This window comes from Dryobates pubescens, chromosome 13 (assembly GCF_014839835.1).
Source record: "Dryobates pubescens isolate bDryPub1 chromosome 13, bDryPub1.pri, whole genome shotgun sequence".
Classification (NCBI taxonomy): domain Eukaryota; kingdom Metazoa; phylum Chordata; class Aves; order Piciformes; family Picidae; genus Dryobates; species Dryobates pubescens.
In genome coordinates, this window is record NC_071624.1 from 25,910,106 (window position 1) to 25,933,780 (window position 23,675).

The following is a 23,675-nucleotide window of genomic DNA, read 5'->3' on the forward strand; positions in this document are numbered from 1 at the left end:
GCCATTGGTTGCCCAGGGAGGTGGTGGAGTCACCATCACTGAGGGTGTTCAGGAAGACACTGGATGAGGCACTTGGTGCCATGGTTTAGTTGATTAGATGGTGTTGGGTGATAGGTTGGGCTTGATGATCTCAAAGGTCTTTTCCAACCTGGTTAATTCTATTCTATTTTACCTTTATTGAAAGCCTTTGTTTCACTGCATGCAAGGAGTTACACATTTAACCTCAAGCTAAGCATAGTTTGGGGAATTTCAGTCACCTTGCTCTTGAAGTTTCTATAAGCAAATCTAAATATTGACAGCTTCCATCTAGCATCTGAGAGTCTGCAAACCTTAGGATCCACCTGTTAAAACTATAGGAGTCCTTAAACTGTGAAGGGCAAGGAGAAACCAACCACTTACACTGATCACCACAGACCTGCTTTTCCAGGCAGGAAAACCTGAAAACCCCATCAAAAACTACACACATGGGGAGTTTAGATCCAATCCACATTCTTCCCCCTGCTGCTGCCTTATCTTTGTCCAGCACAGGATATGTGCCTTGGTTTGCCACCCTTTCCACGGTGTCTTGCCCTCTCTTTCTCAAAATGCTTTCGTTCCAAGATTCCTGGATATAACCTTTGAACAGAGGGGGAGTGCAGAGGGAAAGGAAGGAGAAAGCTCCAACCTCTCAGAAAACAACCAACCAACCAACCAAGCAGAAGGCAGAATGCTGTTGTCTGCTATATTTTGTGCAGAAGTCAGACAGCAGTGCCTGGAAGCTATGTGCAAATCTGTCAGACCCTCAGAGCACAGCGTTCACAGTTCCTTGCTGTGCAGGGTTTCTTTTATATGTAAATAGAATCTCTTTCCTTCCCTCCCACCCCCCCCAAGCCCCCCCACACCCCATTTATTTTTTGTATCACAGCCCCCAAACCAGCATAGCTCCACTACAGCCCAGGAGCAGCAACATGCTTGTTTATCAGACCTGAACAAGACCATAGTGAGCCACATTTTTCCAGCACATGGCTCCAGATAAGCTTATTTCATGCTCCTTTACCAATTTTCCTTTGCTCCAGTTGTCTAGATTCCTCTGCAGTTTTCTTTCACTAAGCTTTTTATCCCTTAAACAGTAAATAAGGACATACTGTATCTTGCCTGTATACACAGGGCATGTGATATGGCTGGTGAGCACATGGGCAGCATAAATATTTGGCCAGTGAAAGCTCAGGCACTGTTTTCCCCTATCATTTATTCCTCTGCCCTCAGTTAAGGGTGTTCTGGGATGTTTAGCCAGGGAGGATGTACTAGAATGTCTTGGGTCTCCCCTCCATGTTCTCCCAGAGTGATGATCTTAAAATCAGGAATCCTTCAGGTACCAAAATTTTAATGGCAACATAAAGCCTATAGAGCAGACAGGAATTCTGCACCCCTTTGTGTACTTGTAGCTCTTGAAAAGAAGAAAGAAGCATTTAAAAGCAGTTCACTTTTTCTAACAGATGATGACTGGAGCAGTAAATAAGCATTTTTCCAAAGATCAGGAATAGAAATGGCCTCAGTAAGAGGCCATAAGGACCCCTAAATCATTGAATTGTTAGGGTTGGAAGGGACCTCAAGGATCATCCAGTTCCAACCCTCCTGCCACGGGCAGGGACACCTCACACTACAGCAGGCTGCTCACAGCCACATCCAGCTTGGCCTTAAAAACCTCCAAGGATGAGGCTTCCACCACCTCCCTGGGCAACCTGGTGAGACACTGGTCTCACCACCCTCATGGAGAAGAACTTCTTCCTAACATCCAATCTGAATCTACCCATTTCTATTTTTTCCCCCATTCCCCCCTAGTTCTATCATTACCTGATACCCTACAAAGCCCCTCCTCTGCTTTCTTGTAGCCCCCTTCAGACACTGGAAGGCCACAATAAGGTCTCCTCGGAGGCTTCTCTTCTCCAGGCTACTTGTAGCACAAAAGAAGCTGCCATTTTGAAACTGCCCAGCAAGCCTGAGCAGTGAGATGCCTCCAGTGCCCGTGGACATCAGAAGTATCCGCAGCGGCTGAGTGAATATTCTCATCTCCAAGTGGTTGCTGTGCTCCCAGGCTCGTACAAACACTGCTGCATCAGCTTCTCCTTCCCCAGTCCTCCTCCCAGACACACCAGCCAGACACTGAGTGTTTCTAAAATGAAAGCTGAGATGGTTGTGCACAAGATGGCAGAGTGGGAGCTGCGCCAACCTCTCGCCACGCGCTCCTGGTCCTGCTCCAGCCCAGTGCCAGGCTGGGGCTGGCACTGCAAAGAGTCCCAGGCAGCTGGAAGGACAGCGAGCAAACACAAAATGTGGGACTTCAGATTGTGGTGGGATGAAATTACACACACTCCCCAGCACAAAATCGCCAGACCAGCTCAGATGGAAGCAGATGAAGCTGTATTTACAAGCAAAACTACAATCTCAACAGGAAATGCGAGGAACATGTGCAAAATAGACAATATTTACACATATTTACAATCTGTAAGCAGCACAAGAACACCCCCTGGACAAAACCAGGGGTCTGCTAATAGCTTCCCCTTCCCTGCTCTCTTCCCTCCTGTACACAGTAAAGGGGCAAGAAGAGCAGAGAGTGGTTTGTTAATACTTAACAACAACAAAGAACACAGTCAAGGTCAGCAAAGGCAGCAGAAGCCAGAAGCTGGGATCTGCTAGACCAAAGGAAGCTGAAAAGAGAGAAAGCTAGATTATACAAGCTAGCTTTGTTAGCTATCTGTCCAGTGGGATTATTTGGACCTTAGCATTATTTTCCTTTGTACATCCAATGGCAATTTATTTACATTCTATCACTTTCTGTCCAGGATCAAGATTAACTTTCTAGGCACAGCCTGAAACTACCACACAGATCTACCTCTCTGCACTGCAAACCGATTTGCCTACGTAATAAAGATCTTCAGGTAAGGCAGAAGCCAGCACCTTGTGCCCCATTTGTTCAGCCAATCCCTCAAAGAAACCTGCCCTATTTCTTTTGTTGTTCTGATCTAATTTCTTCCTGAGTTTGACAGCCATGCTTTGTTAAATCCAACAGAGAGCTTTGGGGTTTTGTGTGGCTTTTTCTTTTGCCTTTGTGCTCCTCTGTAAGAAATCTGCACCAGTGTAATTCTTGCTCAAACCACTGACAAACAGACCAGCAACTTGGGCACCTACCTATTGGACACAAACACCCACAACACTGGAGGCTGAGAAGGGATTCTTGTGTTTGCTTGCAGTAACAGACAGACATTTCTACTAGGGGGGGGGTATGTTTCTAGCAGAAAGGAGTTTGGGAGCATTTGTGCTTTGCATTGCAGAAGAATTTCAATGGCAAATAATCTGTTAAAAAAAAAGTCTTTATACAGAAGTAAAAGGAAATAAATAAAAACCAACAAAACCAATAAACATTGGAGGGAATTGCCTGTGTTCAGAGTATGGTTCCAGTCTGATCTTCCCAGGCACTGTCCATCCCTTCCACCTCACAGACTCCAGCCTGTACAAGCTGCCCAAGGGGTAGCCAGGCACCAGGCTGGCTGTGATGGGGATCATCTTTGAGGGTTAGGAGCTCTTCAGCAAGGCTGCTCTAAAGCTCCCTGGATCTATTCGCCTCCCCAAAGCATACCACAATTTCTCCCAAGGGGTCAAAAGCCACCTGAAGTTGGTGGTGAAGGAGTTTAAACTGAGCAGCAAGGAGCATCCCAACGTGCCCAGCAGGGAGCCCGGGAAGTGGGAGTGCTCTGCTCTGATTCTCTCAGTGGCAAGAAGTCAAAGCCATCTGCAGTTTCTCAGCTGCAGAGCAGGGTAATTTTTGTGCAAACTAATCACTCAGCATTCCTCACAGGGAGCATTTGTCCACATCATCATCAGCCTTCATGGAGAGGCAGTGTTCACGGAGAGGAGCCTGGCAGTGCTGCTTGAGCAGCACGTCAGCACTCTGCACAGGAGCTGAGGCTTCCTCAGGCAAACACTGGGCTATTTCCTTCTTTTTGACTGAACACAGTCAGCTGTCACCATCACTTACAAGCCTGCAGATCTATTTGCACTGTAATTTGTAGGCAGCCTATTGCATCCTTATCTCCAATTACTCTGCACTCAGGTCTATCCACACATGGGCAGGAAAAAGGAGGACCTTTTTTTTTCGGTCCTGGTTGCAACAGAAGACAGATTTACTGATGCAGACATCAGCAACAGAAGCAGCAGCTTAAAGTGAGCCATTAATACCAGGAGAGCAACTGTGAAGAAGCTTGATGCCTTAGACAAGCTAGATTCACTTCTTTCCCGAGGATTTGGTAAGCCTTTGGAACATCTTGAGCCTGCAGTCAGCACTCCACAGGCTGACACCAGCACTGCCAGGGTTTGTCCTAAAGCTGGAGGTTTCCAAGCCTGCAAGCCAATGTAGGGTCTCTATAACAGGGGTGAGACCCTGTGGCACACACAGGGAAGCAGTGAGGGTGATGCATGAGGCAGTGACAGTTGTTTTCTTAGTTCTCCTTATCTGTTTGGAAATTAGTTGTGTCCATGGAGTCAGAGAAATGGGGAAAGTGCTTCAGAGAGGCTTTTGAAGCAGGACAGGAACAGAGCTCATCATCACAGGCCACTCAACTGCGGCTGCTCCTAGGGGCTTTCCCAAGATGGAAAGCACCTCACTGGTAGGTAGTGCTGAATCACAGCCAGGCACACCACAGCACAGGGGTCAGAAACAGCTCCTTGGTGTTCACACAACATAAAGCCCACAAGAACAAGCCCTGTGGGTTCAGACCAGCTCAGGCTTGGGTTCAGCAGGACCAAAGCCAAACCAGAGCTGAGAGGCATGATTGAAAGAGTCCTCGTTGCTTTCCCCAGCACAGATCACCTGTGATCCTCCCAGCTTTCCCAAATCCCAGGAACTGAATTGCTGGGCAGGTGGGCACATACCTTTAGAGCTGTGTGTCCAGAGGACTAAGAGCAGAAAAATCTCCGTGAAACATCTTTCCTTACCCAGACCACTTCACCACAGCAAGCCCCCAATTACCCAAACATGCTCATGCTTGCTTAGACTACATGGGTGAATTTAAGTGGCTTCTTAATGAGGAAAATGTTTTCATCTGGTGAAGTCCTTCAGTGTTTTCTAAAGACTTTGATGCTTGAAGCAGAGGAAGGTCCAGCATGAATTACAGGCTAATCTCACTGGTGCTCCATGGGCTCTGCACACTGGATCAAGAGCTGTGAATGACATTGATGAGAGCAGCCAGAGGAACATGTCCTGGAGTGCTTCATCCTACCTTAGAAGCAACCCAGTAAATTGAGGGATATTATGTGAAATTCCTGCAATTTTACTTCCATTTCCCTCCTGGAGTTTGGCAGCAGAAAGTAACAGCATTCACCACTACTACTAACCACCACACATTTAGCTTCTACTTTGTGTCTGCTGAGAGCTGTGTATAGGCAAGATGTGGTGGGAGCCAACTCTGCTGCGAGGGCTTCATAAGAAGCCAACAAGAAGAAACATCCCAGCTTGTGTGTGGGTAAATGCAGCCCAGCAGGAACCACCAGTGAAGTGAGATACCCTGGGGCTTGCAGATTTGGTATCCTCCCAAGCAGCATTGTGCAGCATCTCTGTGGGATTACTACTGCTGGCCATCCCTCCAGGCTGCAGGGTGGCTCACAGCCTTTTCATGGAGCAAAACTGCTCCAAAGGCAGTGGCTGTGGTCTGCTGGAGGGTGGATGGTAGTGGGCACAGGAGCAAAGCCACTTGTTGCAGCTCTGCTGAGTGCAATGTGATGTTTTGTTGTGTGGATTTTGGTCTGCTCAGGCCCTTCCTTCAGGCCCCTGGAGGGTTTTGATGGTGAGTAGAAGTGTTTCAAGGCAGCTACAGGTTTACTTTTTTGGCTATGGACTTGCATTTGCTGTGGAGTTGGATGCAAATGACCACATGACATAATAAAAGCCCAAGAAATGCAGGTGGCAGCACAAAGGCAACAGCTGAAAGAAGGGCAAAGATCTGTATCAGTGACTCCAATTAGAAAGAGAATTTGACATCTGAGTGGTTGGCATCAAAATCCAAAGTCTTTCATGTCCCTGTCTGATGCTCAGACCTGTGGCATCTCCAATTAGGAAACAAAGAAACACGGTTCAGAGGTAAAAATACAATTTTCTCTTCACAGGTAACTGTGAGAAGTCCTTATTCAGAGATCAAACCCCACTGAGCAGGTGGCTTCTAGGAGGGCACACTCATTATATGTTGACTTTTTTTCCTGTTAAAAAATAAAGGTCTGATGCCATACAGCAGGGAAGGCAGCAGTATGATTCCATGAGGAGCAGAGGTGTTTGAGGCTGCCCCGGGTCAGCTGCTGGTCTCCGCATCCCGTGGACATGCCAGCAGTGGGGAGAGGCTGTCCACAGTGTGTAGGTCTGGAGCACTGCACCCTGCACAGGGGCCTAATTACTGCTTCTGAAAAGCAGGGTGAAGGCAGGCAACAGAGTCAAAGTAGGGCATGGGAGCTACGCTGGAGACTAATGATTTACTTCAGAAAGCTGAATGCTTAAAGGCTGCTGAATAGAAGGGGCTGGGGTGGAAGCTGAGCAAGGATGCAGCATAGGGCTGGTTTCCCACTCTGCCTCATCCCTCTTCCCCAGCTTGGAGCCTGGTTAGCCAGATGGAGCAGGGGAGGGATGGCTGTGCCACTGCAGCAGGGACTGAGCCAAAGCTCTGGGCTCAGGTTTTTTTCCATAAGTCTTCTGACCCATTGCTTGAAGCTCTGGATGCCCCCAAACCCACTCAGTGAAGGGCAGCTACCCACTTGCGGATGGCTGCCTTACATGTTAAAGATACCTTCCTTATGATCCCCTTAAGGAAGGAAGAGAAACCTCATTTTGCTTTTACCTGGGAAGCAACACAATAGGTCTTTAATTGGCAGCAACAAGGATATAAACTTTCTCCAGCTGTTGCCCACACCACCAGGGAATCTGACTGGGAAACTATGTGGCTGCCTGGCACCTCCAGCATCCCCCAGTTGGGTTTTGAGGCTGCTAGGTTCAGGTAGCAAGATAGAATAGAATAGAATTAACCAGGTTGGAAGAGACCTTTGAGATCATCGTGTCCAACCTATCACCCAACACCATCTAATCAACTCAACCATGGCACCAAGCACCCCATCCAGTCTCTTCCTAAACACCTCCAGTGATGGTGACTCTACCACCTCCCTGGGCAACCCATTCCAAAGGCAAATCACTCTTTCTATGAAGAACTTCTTCCTAACATCCAGCCTAAACCTCCCCTGGTGCAGCTTGAGACTGTGTCCTCTTGTTCTGGTGCTGGTTGCCTGGGAGAAGAGACCAAACCCCACCTGGCTACAACCTCCCTTCAGGTAGTTGTAGACGGCAATAAGGTCTCCCCTGAGCATCCTCTTCTCCAGGCTAAGCAACCCCAGCTCCCTCAGCCTCTCCTCACAGGGCTGTGCTCCAAACCCCTCCCCAGCTATGCTGCCCTTCTCTGGACACCTCCCAGCATCTCAACATCGTGCCTAAACTGAGGGACCCAGAACTGGACACAGGACTCAAGGTGTGGCCCAACCAGTGCTGAGCACAGGGCAGAATGACCTCCCTGCTCCTGCTGGCCACACTGTTCCTGATCCAGGCCAGGATGCCACTGGCCTTCTTGGCCACCTGGGCACACTGCTGGCTCATTTTGGGGACTGAATAGCAGTAATTCCTGCTGCAACTTCAGGCAGTTTCAGGCAGCTACAACATCTTCTCTCCACGTTCCATGGCTGAGGTGGGAAACTCCTGCCCTCGGTGCCTGCGTTCGCTTGTGACCAGGGAGAACTGACCCTTCCCACTTTGGGAAAAAGTGACAGCTATCACTTGATTCCTGTTTCCTCTTGGCTGGAACGCTCACAGCTCCCCTAATCTTGCTCCTGCAGTTGCAGGGTATGTTTACAGCCAGGTTTTGTGTGGAAACTGATTATCTGCTGAATGGGAACTGCTCTGCTCCAATTAGAAGAGTGAAGATGCAGATCTCAACACTTGAGCCACGTTCCTCATTTATTACTTTTCAAAGACTTTGGTGCAAGGGGTGGGGGGGAGGAAGGGGGGGGGGGAGGGGAGGTGTTGTTTATGTGTTTACAAATCCAATAACAATCCTCATTAAGAGTTGCAAAACATGAAGCCATTTTGATCCCAGGCAGATGGCAGCTAAATGAAGTTTAATTAAAGAATGAGAGCTTTGATTCCAATCATTTAAAAAAAAAAAATATAGTGCACTGAGATACCAGAGAACAGCATAAACAGCATCTGGGCTTCTATTCAGAAGCCCAAATGCATTGGTGAGGAAACACTTTGCAAACCCTGCTGGAGCAATCATGGGTTGTGGGCTGCAGCTGGACACCGTGGCTGGGGTGGGTGCAGGAACCTCCTTTCCCTGATGCCATGGCAAGGTTGGGGAAGGACTCATGCAGCCAGGTGTGAGGTCTTGCTTCCCTCTTTGGGTGCTTTTTGGCTTTTTTTTCCTCTGTGAAGGGTTCAGCTGATGCCAAAGACTTGATGTGAGACACCGATAGGTTTCAGGTTGTTTTCCAGCAGTTGTTGCTCCCCTTCCCACCATGAGCAGCCCCTGCCAGCAGCATGCTGAGTAGCACTATTAGAGTATACATTAGGCATTGTGATTGTCACCTATACATTAGCTGTAGTAATTGCAACCTCTACAGCCTCTAGCCTGGTGTTTATCAAAGGCTAGAGCAAACAAAATAAGAGGCTGAAGTGTTGTGGCAGGCTCTGTTCTGGTGATATCAATGTTTGACTGCCCCAGGAGCTCCTGGGTGGCTCTGACCAGGGCTCAGCACTTTCCTGTAGGTCAAACCCCATGTGCTTGCCTGGCCACAGAAAAGTGTCAAGCCCACCAAGCACTGGTGTGGAGGATGGTGCAAGGGGGAGAACAGAGGCTTTTCCATACCAGAATTCTGCAGGGTCCCAGTGGGAAGCAGGCACAGCTTTCTGTGCAGACTCTATGGGCACCCAGAGTCCTCCCAGGAGTGGCAGCTACTTGACAACAGAATGACTTTTGTTTCATGTGTGTGCAAGTTATGTGACCTTCAGCCATGGCTTTCTTTCCCCTGGCACTGCTGAAGGACCATGGTGTGCTCAAACCAGCCAGAGATGGTGCTTTCCATCTCCCCCTGCACTCGTAAATGACACATAACTTGTGCTTTGCCACCACTTGGATTAATTTCTCTGGTTAGTGGCTCAAACACTGTTCAGTTTAAACTGGAGATCCCATTGATTAGGATCACCTCATCCAGAGACATAAACCACACTGGTGTGCCTGTGCTGCTGGACAGAAGGGCTGGTGGGCAGCGGTGATGCTGGAGGCTCTGGGGTCGCTCAGGGGAATGGAGCAGAGCTGTAACTCATGAGGATGCTGCCAGTGGAGTGTCTAAGTCTTCTGTTAAATGAATTAAACAGCTGTCTCAGCCCCAGATAGGGCCATGGAGTACAAAGGCAGATTGATGTACCTGAACTGGTGTGCTCTCATGCAAAGATTAACATCTTTCTCATGAGTGGGGCTTTCTGAGGGGTGATGGTTAAGTGGAATGAATCTCCTGAGCCATCATTAGAGTTATTTATTATTTTTTGCCCTGATAAGATTATGAAATGGGCACTCTTAAGAGGGGCAGGCCAAGTCCCCAGCAGGACCATCCATCTTACTAAAATGGCTTCATAGCTCCACAGCACGGGCTGGGATTTCATTGCTGCCTGCAGGGTTTGGAGGGGCAGGGCTGTGGCACATCCACTGCTGTTGGCAGGCTCGAGGACAAGGCAAGTCTGCTGCTTCACCCTGCTCTGCTAATGGCAGATAGTGGCAGAGAAGACTGGTGGACATCTCCCCAGGCAGGGGAGGTCACAGGAGCGTAAGGAGGCTTCTCTTCAAACTGCACATTAATACTACTCTGGGAATAGCCAGAGCAGGAGCTTTTGAAAGGAAAAAGGAGGAGGGGAGGGGGGCTGGGAATGGTTCATTAAGGATCAGGGAGGCATCTCTGCAACTCTGTGCCAAAGAATGCCATGGTAAGTTTGTGTGGGCTCAAGGAAAGGCTGGGAAAGGAACCTGGAAGCCAGATATGTTGAGGGCTACCAAGGCAGCAAACCACATCAGGTGTGGAAACTCCCTCAAAACAGCTGGAATCTGGGTGAGCAGTCAGGCAAAGCATTGATTCTGCTTGCCCACAACCACAGTAATGTCCACCTGCATTGTGCTCTCATGCTGAGGCTGCATGCACTCATGTGATGAGAGGCTGAAAGTCCTGCAGCTCTTTAGCCTGGAAAACAGAAGACTGAGAGAGGATCTTGTAAGTGCTTACAGATATCTAAAGGGTGGCAGTCATGAGGATAGGCTTGGGCTCTTTGCACTGGTGGCCAGTGATAGGACAAGGGGCAATGGGTACAAACTGTACCACAGGAGAGTTTCACTTGAACTTAAGGAAAAAATTCTTTACATTGAGGGTGCTGGAGCCGTGGAGCTGGCTTCCCAGAGAGGTTGTGGAGTCTCCTTCCCTGAAGACTTCTGAAACCACCTGGACACACTCTGGCACAGCCTGACCTAGGTGAACCTGCTCTAATGGGGAGGAGGGGGTGTGTTGACTAGATCACCTCCAGAAGTCCTTTCCAGCCCCCACCATTCTGTGATTCTCTCTGCTCCAGAGCCAACAGGACACCCAGGCACAGGGCTCTGATGCTTCTAAGAGCTGGTTCCCTCATCTGACCCCACTCTAAGTTTGGTACCACTCCTCCTGCAGCTCCATATGTAAATTCTTGTGCCTTTGATCTAAATTAAATGAAGCATTAGAATTTCTCAAACCTCTTGTTTGCAAGCACTGATGACACTAAGGACTTAACTGAGCAGCCTCCTACCTATCAGTGCTGTTACAGAATAGAATAGAATAGAGTAGAATAGACCAGACCAGGCTGGAAGAGACCTTCAAGATCATCGCATCCAACCTATCATCCAACACCACCTAATCAACTAAACCATGGCACCAAGCACCCTATCAAGTCTTCTCCTGAACACCTCCAGTGATGGTGACTCCACCACCTCCCTGGCCAGCCCATTCCAACGGGCAATCACTCTCTCTCTGTAGAACTTCCTCCTAACCTTCAGCCTAAACCTCCCCTGGAACAGCTTGAGACTGTGTCCTTTTGTTCTGGTGCTGGTTGCCTGGGAGAAGAGACCAACCTCCGCCTGTCTACAACCTCCTTTAAGGTAGTTGTAGCGAGCAATAAGGTCACCCCTGAGCCCCCTCTTCTCCAGGCTAAGCTGGAGGGCTTCACAGGGCTGTGCTCCAAACCCCTCCCCAGCTTTGTTGCCCTTCTCTGGACAGGTTCCAGCAAGTCAACATCCTTCCTAAACTGAGGGGCCCCGAACCGGACACAGGACTCCAGGTGTGGCCCCAATAACATACATAAATAAAATAAGTACTTTTGAGAGCAAGGCAACACTTTTTATTTTTATTTAAAAAGGCCTTGATGGCAGGAATATAGTGTAAAAATCATTGGAAAAACTAAAAGGCATTGATACATATTGGAATATACACTTTTTACATAAATTACATTTATTTATTTAAGTCTTTTCATGTGAGGTTCTCATTCGGTATTGAGGTCTAATAGTTAATAGGTCCTGGGATCTGGACATTTAGACCACCATAGTCTAACATGTACATGCTCATGGGCCATTGCTGAAAGAGAGGGAGAGAAAAAGAAGGCAAAAGGCTCTGTTAGGACACAACACACAACCCATGCAGCCATCAAATCATCTCTGATGTGTCCCGACACGGGCGGTTGCTCCCACTCCCCAAAGAAGACATAAAGAACCAACCCCAAACCAAAACACCACTGGCATACCTGACCCTCCCCCCCCCCCCAAAGAACCCCCAAACATCTAAGTTTGTGTTTCTCTTGTGCTTTTTTTTTTCCAGCTTTGTTTTTTAAAGCATTTGTTATCAGCCAAGCCCTGAGGGAGGGCAGTTGGATGCAACTCCCTGACTTTTCCTGCTTTCACAGTTTTGCTCCTGGGATAGAACCAGCTGGACCATGGGGGTCCTGCCAAGAGGTACCCTGGGGTACCAGCACTGGGGGTTGTAACCCAGTTGGGGTTGGGGGATTTGCTGGAACCTGCTTCATGGACAGCTCCTGCTAATGCTGAGCTTCCCCCCGAGGCACTTGGCACTGGTGGGAGAGCCCTGAGGGGCAGCGGGTGCTTTGCTCCACTGACACCCCCACCCAGACAAACCTGGGAGGAGAAGGCAGCCCCAGAGCTGCCTCCCCTCCTTCACCAAACCTGCTGGGGCCATTTTTATGTCACACTTCAGAGTGTGTGTCAGGTGGAGGGAGGTGGTGATGGTGTGAGGAGAGCAGCCTCCTGAAGCAGAAAGATAGGTAGGCAGTAACCCCCCTAATATTTGGAAGGCTTTACCACAAGCGAGATCTGATTTGTTGATGGTGTAGACTCCATATTGGAAGAGGAGGAAGAGGAAGATGAGGAAGAGGAAGATACCGAGTTCCCTTCGGAGATCCTCTTCCGCTTCCGTTTGGGAACGCTGCTGTCTTTCTCTGCAGGGAGAGAGGGAAGGCATGAGCTGGTGTCTGCGCCCTGTGAGTGGGCCCTAAACGTGAGGCTCCATCCCAACACTCCAACCTTGCCTCTTCCTGAGCATCTCCCCATGGCAGCCTGCTGTGGCATGGCCTTTGCTTCCACAGCTGGCCCCGAGCTTCCAGCCTTCCCCAGGAACCAGCAAAGAAAATCCCCCAAATCCCAGCACCCCATTACAGAGCCTCATACCCCACAGACCTGTGCCCATGCTGGATGCCTTGGGGCCATGCAGGTGCCAGCTGTGCCAGTGATACCCCCATGTATCTCTGCACATACCAGGTTTCTTGTGCATCTCTTTTTACATCATGCTGCAGGGGTGCTCCTGCTTGCCAGCTCTCCCTTCTCTACCTAGCCACCTATTTTCATAGAACTAATAGGATCCTAATTATCTCTGGCTGATCATTCTGACACATTTGATTAAAACTAGCTGAGGCTTACTGGGGAGGATGGGACAGAGGGAGAAACGCATTCCCAGTGATCACAGAAATCTTGTCTCCTTAGAAGCTCAACAGCAAAATGATGGCTCAAATTAAGGGCTTTAAGCAGTGAATAAATTGCTTATGGTGAGTAAATTGCTAATGGAAAAGGAATAATCATCTCCTCCAGAATATGCTGGAACTTTGTGCCTAACAGCCCAGCCTCTCCTCAGCTCACAGAATTGCAGTCATCTAAGAGCACTGTTTGCTCCTGCACAGATGCTGACCCTGAGGGTTGGGTTTTTTCCCAGGTGGGATCTCCCCAGACTCCTCAGGGATGCAAGGGGTTCAAATGCCTCCTCCCATCCATTTTTCCTGTGTATTCCCTCTGCCCCAGGGCAGGGAAAGCCATGGTTGTTTCTTAGCCCTCCCCTTACCTGTTTGTTTGGCCTCAGTGCAGATTTCAGCGAAGGGCCTGTGTGAAAGACAAGGGGGTGAGACCAGGTGGGTGCCATCCTTCCTCCCCTGCAAGCCTGCCTGTGCTGGGACACAGCTCAGACCCTAACCCCAGCCTGCCTCCTCCAATGCTCCTCTGGGCAGGGATCAGACAGAGAGCCTCCTCATCAACCCTGGAGGCCAGCAACCTGAAATAACTCAGCTTGGTCTCTGGGCTGTCCCACTGTCTGCACCCATGCCATGCTCTTTAGGGTCTCTGGGCTGTCCCACTCTCTGCGCCCATACCATGCCCCTTAGGGTCTCTGGGCTGTCCCACTGTCTGCACCCATGCCATGCCCCTTAGGGTCTCTGGGCTCTCCCACTCTCTGCACCCATGCCATGCCCCTTAGGGTCTCTGGGCTGTCCCACTGTCTGCACCCATGCCATGCCCCTTAGGGTCTCTGGGCTCTCCCACTCTCTGCACCCATGCCATGCCCCTTAGGGTCTCTGGGCTGTCCCACTGTCTGCACCCATGCCATGCCCCTTAGGGTCTCTGGGCTGTCCCACTGTCTGCACCCATGCCATGCCCTTTAGGGTCTCTGGGCTGTCCCAATGTCTGCACCCATGCCATGCCCCTTAGGGTCTCTGGGCTGTCCCACTGTCTGCACCCATGCCATGCCCCTTAGGGTCTCTGGGCTGTCCCACTGTCTGCACCCATGCCATGCCCCTTCCCAGCATCATCACAGAATGAAAGAATGGTTTTGGTTAGAAGAAACCTTTGAGATCATAGAGTCCAACCATTAGCCCAGCACTGCCAGGTCACCACTAAATGATGTCCATCAGCTCAAGCTGTGCAAGAGATTGAGGCCAGACCATTCCCACTAAGGCTTTGCTGGGCCCACCCAATGCCAGGCATGTCCCTGCAGGGCAGGGCAGCAGGGACTGGGGTCGGAGCGTTGTCCTCTGATGCTGCCACTCACGGCTGGAGGCACAAGGGCAACACAACAAACAGAAACCTTCCCTGCTTGCAGAGTTGCTGGGACAACTTACTGGAGCTGGTTGATGATCACCATCCTGATGCTCTCCCGTGCCTTCAGGATCTTCTCCAGCCGGTGGATGTCGTAGGTGTTGGGGTTTCTGAAGGGGATGTCGTCCGGCAGCCCGGTAACCTCCACCGCGTCAGGGCTGTCCCTGATCAGTTTATAGGGCACCATGACTGGCCGGTTCAAGCCCAGAGCCTCTCCTGTAACAGCAAAGCAGAGGACAACACAACAGCTTTACCCCACAGGGCTCTGGATCCAACCAACCAGAGGACCAAGAGCCCTGCGAGGACCAGAGAAGGGCAACGAGGCTGGGGAGAGGCCTCGAGCACAAGTCCTACAAGGAGAGGCTGAGGGAGCTGGGATTGTTTAGCCTGGAGAAGAGGAGGCTCAGGGGAGACCTTATTGCTCTCTACAACTACCTGAAGGGAGGTTGTAGCCAGGAGGGGGTTGGTCTCTTCTCCCAGGCAAGCAGCACCAGAACAAGAGGACACAGTCTCAAGCTGTGCCAGGGGAAGTTTAGGCTGGAGGTGAGGAGAAAGTTCTTCACAGAGAGATTTGTTAGCCATTGGAATGTGCTGCCAGGGAGATGGTGAAGTCACCATCTCTGGAGGTGTTCAAGAGGGGATTGCACATGGCACTTGGTGGCATGGTTGAGTAGTGATGAGGTGTTGGGTGAGAGGTTGGACTTGATGATCTTTGAGGTCTCTTCCAACCTTGTTGATTCTATGATTCTATGACTTGGAGAAGCCACAGCTGCAGTGAAGCCTGACCTTTGCTGCAGCTATGTCATGCTCAGCTGTTTCACATCTGCCTGCCCAATTTACTGCCTGCTCCATTAGTCTCCAGGTAGGATCCTGCCAGGTGGGGGCTGTCATACAGCAGCAGCACTTGCACACCACCTCTCCTCCACGCACAGCACACCACACTCGCACCAGCCTTTGGCAGCAGTGCGGAAGACAGCTCAGGAGAGAGGACACATGGGAGAGATCTGCTCATCTTCTTTTATCTCCAGCTGTCAGTAGGTTTGGGGGTCACTGGGGTGGAGATCACATCCATCATCATCACATCACTTTGCTCCTGCCCATTTTTTGAATTACTTTATCCCTCCAGGATTGGAGATTATAGCACTTCCCTGGGCAGCCTGTGCCAGGCCTCGACAACCCTTTTGGGGATGAAATTGTTCCTCATGTCCAACCTAAATCAATTTTTCTGCAATCTCCTGACCTCATTTCTGCTGCAGCTCCTGCAAGCTTTTCCCCAGCCGTGCTCCATATCAGGCTGTGGCTCCAGCCTTGCTCCCAGCCCAGCAGGCAGAGCTGGCAGGGACTGTCTGCCAGCAGCCTGGCACGGGGTGGGCATGCTCAGCACACACACCACGGCTCATGCCAGCTCAGGACACATTAAAAACACATCAAGGGCTGACACCAGACTGAAAAAAAAAGTCCTGTTCCTCGCCTGTGGATCCCCATCCTCCCTCCCCTTGCCAAGGATGAGCTGTCAACAGGAAGGTCACAGTCCCACCTGCCAGGAGTGAGACACAGGAAGGTCCCTGGGGACAGGCAGCGGGACAAAAGCTGTGCTGCAGCAGACTGCCGTGCACTCAGCCTATAAATAGAGGCCTTGGGATGAATTAATTTTAACCCTGGCTGCTGTCAGCAAAGCCAGCCTTGCCTGGCAACACGTGCAGGCAGGACACTCACCGTATTTTTCGTTGAAAAGCTCTTTCACTTGCTCCCTCAGGATCACCTTCTCGCCCAGCCGGTTGGCGTCGTCCTCATCTGCAAAGCAAAACACCCCGGGAATAACATTCCCTGTTTCCTTCTCAGCCCCTGCAGAGCCCGCCCTGCTGCCACAACCCTGTCTCTCTCTGCCCCAGCGTGGTGTGGGGACACCTGAGAGGTGCCTGCTCTGCACATGCACCTGGTGTCACCTTTTGGAGCCGTGCAGAGCGGCTCTGAACCGCTGCCAAGTCTGCGTTCGTGGCGTGCAGCCACGGCCCAGAGCCTTTCGCATCCACTCTGTGGTGCTGCCAATGACTGCAAAACAGGCAGCATGACAGAGACTCAGGTCCTCAGTGCCACAAATGCTCCCAAAAGTGATATCAAGGAGTGGGGCAGCACTTTTATAGCTGGGCTCCTAAGCACAGTATTGTTTTATAATAGTCCATATAAGCAGCTTGGCTTTATCGCTGCTTTAATCATCCTCGTCGTGCCCAACAGTTTCTCCTCCCTTCTCTCATTTCAAGTGGCCTGCCTGTGTCAGTAGAATTTCTCTCCAGCTATTCAGCATCCTCAGAGGGCTCCAGGAAAAAGGACTTGAGTCAGTACCAGCCCCCCTTGATGCTTTTTCATCCTGCAGGCATTCTGTTTCACCAGCTGAATGAACCTTATCCACCTCACAAGGGGGTCACCCTCCCCCCACCAGCCCCAACCAGACAGGGTGCACAGTGCAGGGCAAGCTCAGTGGGATCTCCTCCTGGGGAGAAGCCATCCCCACCACGAGCCTCACTGCATCCAACACAGGCATCTTCACCCAGCTGGGCACACCACAGGGTGGAAATTCAGGATGGTCATTGAAAACACCTAGGTGAGTGCTGCAGCCCTCAGCATGAGGGTCCCAAGCATCCTCTATCCTTGGTCTGCAGCCATTGAAGTTGATTTTGAGCAGTCACACCATTTTGGTTCAGATTTGGAGCCATCACATGAATTTGATTTGGGGTTTAAGCAAACACATGGCTTGCAGTCTTGTCTTAAGTGCAAGCTGAAAACCTGATGCAAGTCCCTGCCTCCCTGCTCAGGCCTGGATAGAACTAGGAAAACCAAAAGGGAGATGCTGCTGTGAAGGAGCCTCATGGCCAAGATGTTCTTCAAGTCTAGAAATGGCAACAAAGCAGCTGGAGAGGGATGGAGCAAAAAAAAATAAAGCAAGCATAATGTGGTGGGCTGAAGTTTCCCCCAGCATTAACTGCAGCTACATTTTAAAAGCATAGCCTAAAACTACCACACAGGAGAAAAAAAAAATCAAATGAATGATCCAAGGAGCTCTGATTTCAAGAGCCAAAACCTTGCCTCGTGATGCTGCTCCTGAGGCCATGGCAGGGGCAAACCCTGTGGGCTCCCTCTGTGACTTCCATGTCATTGATGCTCAGTTTCTGGGCTGTATACACACACCCATATGGATGTGTAGATGGTAGCAGACAAAGAAACACCAACATTTAAGTGTTCTCACTTGTTTAACTCTCTGGGACTGAAAAAAGCAGCAGCTCTGTCCTTCCTGCTCATGCCCTGAGCCACCTGATTGCAAGAAACAAGATCCCAAGGGGGTATTTTCCACCTTGCAGTGGGCAGAATTCCCAAATCCTTATCCAAGGACACAAACAAATGCCATGAAAAACCTGGAACTGAGCATGCATAACAGAGAAGCCAGAGAGGAGGCTCTGGCCAGTGGCACTGCTTCCCAGGGACCTGCCCTTATGTCCCCAGGCCAGAGGGATCTCCATCTACCTTTGATTTTACCCACTTGGGTTTGGGAAATAAAGGGCTCAAGGACTCCCAGGACATGCTGAGCCCTTCCCATAAAGCAGGTTTATGCATGCTGCTGGCTTTTTGCTTTGCAATTAAAAGAAAGCAGCCAGCTGATTTATCATTTTCTTCCCAATCCCACTTGCCTGAAGCAAGGACCCCTGCACTCCACAGGCTGGAGTGGTTACATTTTTAAAGCACTTTTTTCTTGCCAGAGAAACACCAAGTCACATTTAGCAGTTGTGGAAAGTGGGCTTTAGCTGTCTGTGATGTTGGTCAGCAGGACCCCTGGTAACTTCAGAAAACCACAACAAAACCAAATCCAAGGTCTCCCACGGACAAATAATGGTTCTGCCTGGGTCTGTGGTGCCCTGTGCAGAGCCCTGATCTTGGTGGTGAAGCTATGGCATGGCCACGGGGTACCTGATTGAGCCCTTCTCCTCTCTGTGCCACCTCCAGCATCCTGTGGTGCTGCTTTAGGTAATGAATGTCCTCCACTCTTGGATTAACGACCTCCTGTCACCCAGCACGATGCCCATTTCATCAGAGAAAGAGCCACTGCCCAACACTCCCCACCAGGAAAGAGTGCCAGCTGTGTCAAGGAAAACACCCAGCCAGGGTAGGCTGAGCAGGATCTGGCCCTGAATCTTAACAGGATGAGTACTACACCCCTCTTCCCACTTCAATGGGAGCAACACCCCTGTGTTAACCTGGACCAAATCCATCCACCTCACTGAGGATTATTCCACTGTAACTCAGGTTAAATGCAGTTGGAATTACCTCACCATATGCCCATTTCCAAAGCAGAAGCAGGCACTTAACCTCTAGGCATGTGGCCAGAATCCCAGCTGATGGGACTAGGGCTGGATGTGCTGGAGATTTGCCATGCCCTGCCTCAGATACACACAGGTGAGCTCTTCTTTACTCCTGTAAATTAGTCTATGTGTTAAATCCCTGGAGCCTACATGACTACACACCAGCCCTGGCCCAGAGGAGATGTTAAAGCAAAGCTGAACTAAAAAAAGAGACCCAGCCCAAATCTCTGTAGGTCTCCTTGTCATGGCAAGTGGCTTTTGTTTAGTAAACTCACTGCTGGGACACATGGAGGTGTTCAAAAAATGTGGAGACACGGCACTTCAGGACATCAGGTAGTGATAGGACTAGGGGGAATGGAATGAAGCTGGGGGTGGGGAGATTCAGGCTGGATGTGAGGAGGAAGTTCTTCACCATGAGAGTGGTGAAGCCCTGGAATGGGTTGTCCAGGGAGGTGTTTAAGCCCAGGCTGGATGAGGCTCTGGCCAGCCTGATCTAGTGTGGGGTGTCCCTGCCCATGGCAGGGGGGTTGGAACTAGATGATCCTTGTGGTCCCTTCCAACCCTGACTGATTCTATGATTCTATTCTATGACATGGTTTAATGGCCCACAGTTGGACTCAACGATCTCAGAGGTCTTTTCCAACCAAAACCAACTCCATAACTGCATGGATGAGCTGGGGACAGCGTGGCAGGTTGCTTTGTTTGGAGCGGTACCAGCACCGCTGCCCAGGGACGTGCAGCAGTGGTGCTTAGAAACGCAGAGAGGGTTGAGCAGGACAATAAAAGACTGTTAAACACATCCAGCACTGGGAAACAGAGCAGAGAGGAGAGGAGAAAAAAAACCAAAAATACCTGCAGATTGGGGGGTTAAGACATTTTCATTCCCATATTAAAAGGCATTTCTTGTCTGCTACCATCTACGATGCATCAACTGAGCTACCTACCATTCAAGGCAGCGTAGGCTTTTTCCAGTGATGTTATCCGTCTAGGGGCTACAGCACAAGTTACAGAAGACACAAAAAAAAAAAGAGAGAGAAAGAAAACAGAGCCATGAGTGCTGCAGCTTGGTTTCTTGGTCACAAACAAAAGCAAAACGCAGGATGGCACCGTCCCTAGCAGCTGAAAACTCCTCTGCTCCATAGGTCCCCTTGGCACGGAGATGCTTTGGGGAGCTAAACAACAGCCCAGGGAGCTGGGAGGGTGGGCTGGGGTCTCCCACCACGCACCAGGGACCTCTTTGGGGATGTGCTTGAGGCTGTGAGCATCCACTGAGCTATGCTGCGCTGCTGAGCTGCTCAAGGTCCAGGCGTGCCCAGGGATGCAGGACTGAACTGCAGCATTTACAGCACGTGGCAGAGCAGCAGCGGTTGGGCTGCACCAGAGGAGAGAAAAAATATCTGAGGTTAAAGCAGATGAAAAGCAAACAGGGAACTGTGTCACTTCTGCAGCAATGGGGGGTGGGGGAAGGAATGAGAGGAAAAGGGATCCCTAAGGAGAGGCTGGTGCTTGCCACTGACTCTGAAGTGAGGAGTGGTATCAGAAAGAAACGAATATCCTGGGGAAAAGCTGCAGCGATGGGGCAAGGGCCAGGATTGGCAGGAGGAATGAAGTGGCTCCTCATGCTGAAGCTGGCAGCCATGGGGAGAGTGGGTGAGTGGGACAGGAGCTGCAGGTCATGGCACCAGGGAGGCTCTTGCTGCCAAGTTACAGCACATGGGCACTGGCAGACTGGAGGGGATGCATGTTTGAATGTGCTGAGCAGCAACATGAGCGCTCTGAAGCAGCTCCAAACACGGATCAAATGTTTTAAGCAGGCTCAGGGAAGCAGCCATGGCAGCACAGTGGAGATATGACTCCTTCTCTGGAGATATTCAAGACCTGCCTGGATGCATTCCAGTGTGATCTAGGTGATCCTGCTCTGGCAGGCGGGTTGGACTGGATGAGCTTTTGAGGTCCCTTCCAGCCCCTAACATTCTGTGATTCTGTGGTATGAGCTCTGCCAGCTCCTCCAGCCTGACTGCCAGTGCAGGGACAGCCCCTGAGTTCAGCAGCAAAGGATAGGAAGAATGAGGGGGCTGCACAGGGCAGCTGCAGGCTGCAGGTTTTGGTGCAGATCATGGGGAGCTGGACAAATCCTCCAGACAACTCTGAAGTGACTTCTTGCTGCCACACAGCAGGACCCAGCTGGAAAATAAGCAATGCTGCCTGTGTCCTGGTCCCCTAAACTGCTGGGTGACATCCTGCCTGTGTGGGCACCCTGTGGGCAGCAGCACCATGCCAGATGTTTAGGCAAATACGCAGTGCCAAGGGGAAGAGATGCAGATGGGTCATGCTGGTGCTGAGAAAGCCAAGTTAGAGTCCAAGCCAAGAGAGAGCGAGGTCCTGGCATAGCTCCCATCAAGGAGCAATGCAGGCAGGCTGCAGGCAGGCAGCAGGCAAGCAGCAAGGAAGAGAAGCACACAGCAGCATCTTTCCAATAGGAAGCAGAAGTGGTTCAGGAAGAGCAGCATGGCACGTCACTTGGCTGGCAGCAACTCAAAGGCATTTGCAGTGTTTCAGGTGAAGATTCCAAGGTGCCATCACACTGAGCAAGGAAACTAGAGCAGGGTAGATTGAGGTTGAACATTAGGAGGAAATTCTTCACAATGAGGGTAGTGAAATACTGAAATAGGTTGTCCAGAGAGGTGGTGGAGGCTCCACCCCTCAAGGTCAAACTTGATGGGACCCTGAGCAACCTGATCTAGTTAAAGATGTCCCTGCTCACTACAGGGATGTTGGACACGATGACCTTTGAGGCTCCCTCCCAATCTGATGCATTCTACGGTTCTATGACTCTATGAAAGAGAATTAAAACTCCTTGTCCTGGTAACCCACATGTGCTGTTCAGCCTTAACCATGGGAGACATCCCAGCAGGCTCAGGGTCCCTGTGCTGTGAGGTATGGAGGCATTCCTAAGTGCTGGACCCCAGCTGGGATGGAACAGCACCCATCTCACCATGCAACGAGCACCCTGGAAAATGGTACTTCTGGGGTCTCTGAAGGACACAGCAGGATACAAAACTCTCAAGGAGCAGGAGGGATGCAAGAGCAAAGCTAATGAGAGGGCTGGGATGAGCTGGGTGATGGTGCTGCCTTCTCCACAGTGTGAAAATGCCACACATGCAGGGAAAAGGGAACAAAAAACAGGCAAAGGAAAAAGTGAGTGAAGTCACAGGGATGCTCATAAGCAGGCTTTGAAGCTCCACAGCTACTCAAGGTCCATCAGCAGCCCAGAAACACTGATCTGAACAACACTGAGCAAATAATTCACTCTGGATAACAGGAAACCAACCTAGCTGCTCCCATGGTGGGGAAACACTGGGGCTGGGAACTGAAGGGGCACAGGCAGGGCCCTCCATCGCTGGAGGTGTTTAGGAAGAGACTGGATGGGGCACTTGGTGCCATGGTTTAGTTGATTAGATGGTGTGGGGTGATAGGTTGGACTTGATGATCTCCAAGGTCTCTTCCAATCTGGTTAATTCTATTCCATTCCACTCCATTCTATCCCATTCCACCCCATTCTATCCCATTCCACTCCACTCCATTATTCTATTCTGTTCCATTCTATTCTATTCTATTCTATTCTATTCTATTCTATTCTATTCTATTCTATTCTATTCTATTCTATCCTATCCTTCTATTTTATCCTATTCTTCTATCCTGTCCTATCCTATCCTATCCTATTTTTCTATCCTATCCTATCCTATCCTTCTATTTTATCCTATTCTTCTATCCTGTCCTATCCTATCCTATTTTTCTATCCTATCCTATCCTATTTTTCTATCCTATCCTATCCTATCCTATCCTATCCTATCCTATCCTATCCTATCCTATCCTATCCCATCCCACCCCAAAAAGCAACCTGCTGCTGGAGCAAGCTGCACACAGCTCCCATCACTGCCCCACCAAGGGCCTGCCTCTTTTTCCTCTTGGAGGGATTGCCTAACGCAAGGCACATCTCTTCAAAGTCTTGAGGAGGATTGGGCTCTTGTGATTAAAAATAAATAAATAAATGAATGAATATTAAGGATGCCTGGATGTGTTGGTTCTCTTCTTTTTTTGTTAATTAAAGAGCACTGCCTGCCCTACTTTATTAATTGGAGTTTGGGAAATAATCTATCAGGGTGGTAGGGAGTTTGGGGAATAGGACAGATGGAGCTGGTGCACATTTTCAATCAAAGCACACAGAAATTACCTTACAGAAAGATTTTGTGTGTGTGCTACATTACTTATGCTTGAGATACATATATATATATATATATATTTTTTTTTCTTTCTTCAAAGGCTCAAATTAAGTCTGTTTTGTATCTCTGTGCCTGAAGAAAAGAAAGGCTAAGTGCTGTGTTTATATCACTGGAGCTTCACCCGCGCTGCCTCGCTTCGGGTTTAATGCTGAAAGATCATTCTGCTCTCCAAAAGGGGGTTGGAAGGTCTTTGGTTGGTTTTTTTTTGCAAAGCAGAGACCAGTGGTGGGAAGAAACAGAACTGGAAACCAAAAGGGAACTCTCAGATGCCAGGAGAGTTGAAGCCACCCGGGGTAGAATGCCTGCAGAAGTGCCAGGGCCATCACCACACCTCTGAAAGGCTGCAAATCCACGCTGCAGCCACTTGACCTCCTCTGGGCACTGGGGAGCATCCCTGGCTTCAATTTTTCCAAAACAATCAGCCTCATTGTTGCCTCCAAACCCCACCTGCACCTGCAAACAGACGACACTGAAATCCTTTTGTCTCTTTCTGTCCCACTTTACAAATGGGTGTTCCCAAAAAAGAGAGGCAAGGAGGCTGCTCCTCC

General features: G+C 50.0%; 1 protein-coding gene across 1 annotated transcript in view; it reads right to left on the reverse strand.

Moving 5' to 3' along the window:
- Window positions 1–11,491: 11,491 nt before the first annotated feature.
- The window catches only part of GTF2IRD1 (GTF2I repeat domain containing 1), a 71,944-nt gene continuing 59,760 nt past the window's right edge, over window positions 11,492–23,675 (reverse strand). The window contains exons 23-28 of the mRNA XM_054166371.1: window positions 19,789–19,836; window positions 16,209–16,286; window positions 14,516–14,708; window positions 13,468–13,505; window positions 12,438–12,574; window positions 11,492–11,700 (exon numbers count right to left, since the gene is read on the reverse strand). Coding sequence (XP_054022346.1) covers window positions 11,626–11,700; window positions 12,438–12,574; window positions 13,468–13,505; window positions 14,516–14,708; window positions 16,209–16,286; window positions 19,789–19,836 — 569 coding nt within the window. The 3' untranslated portion in view covers window positions 11,492–11,625. The remainder of the gene's footprint in view (window positions 11,701–12,437; window positions 12,575–13,467; window positions 13,506–14,515; window positions 14,709–16,208; window positions 16,287–19,788; window positions 19,837–23,675) is intronic.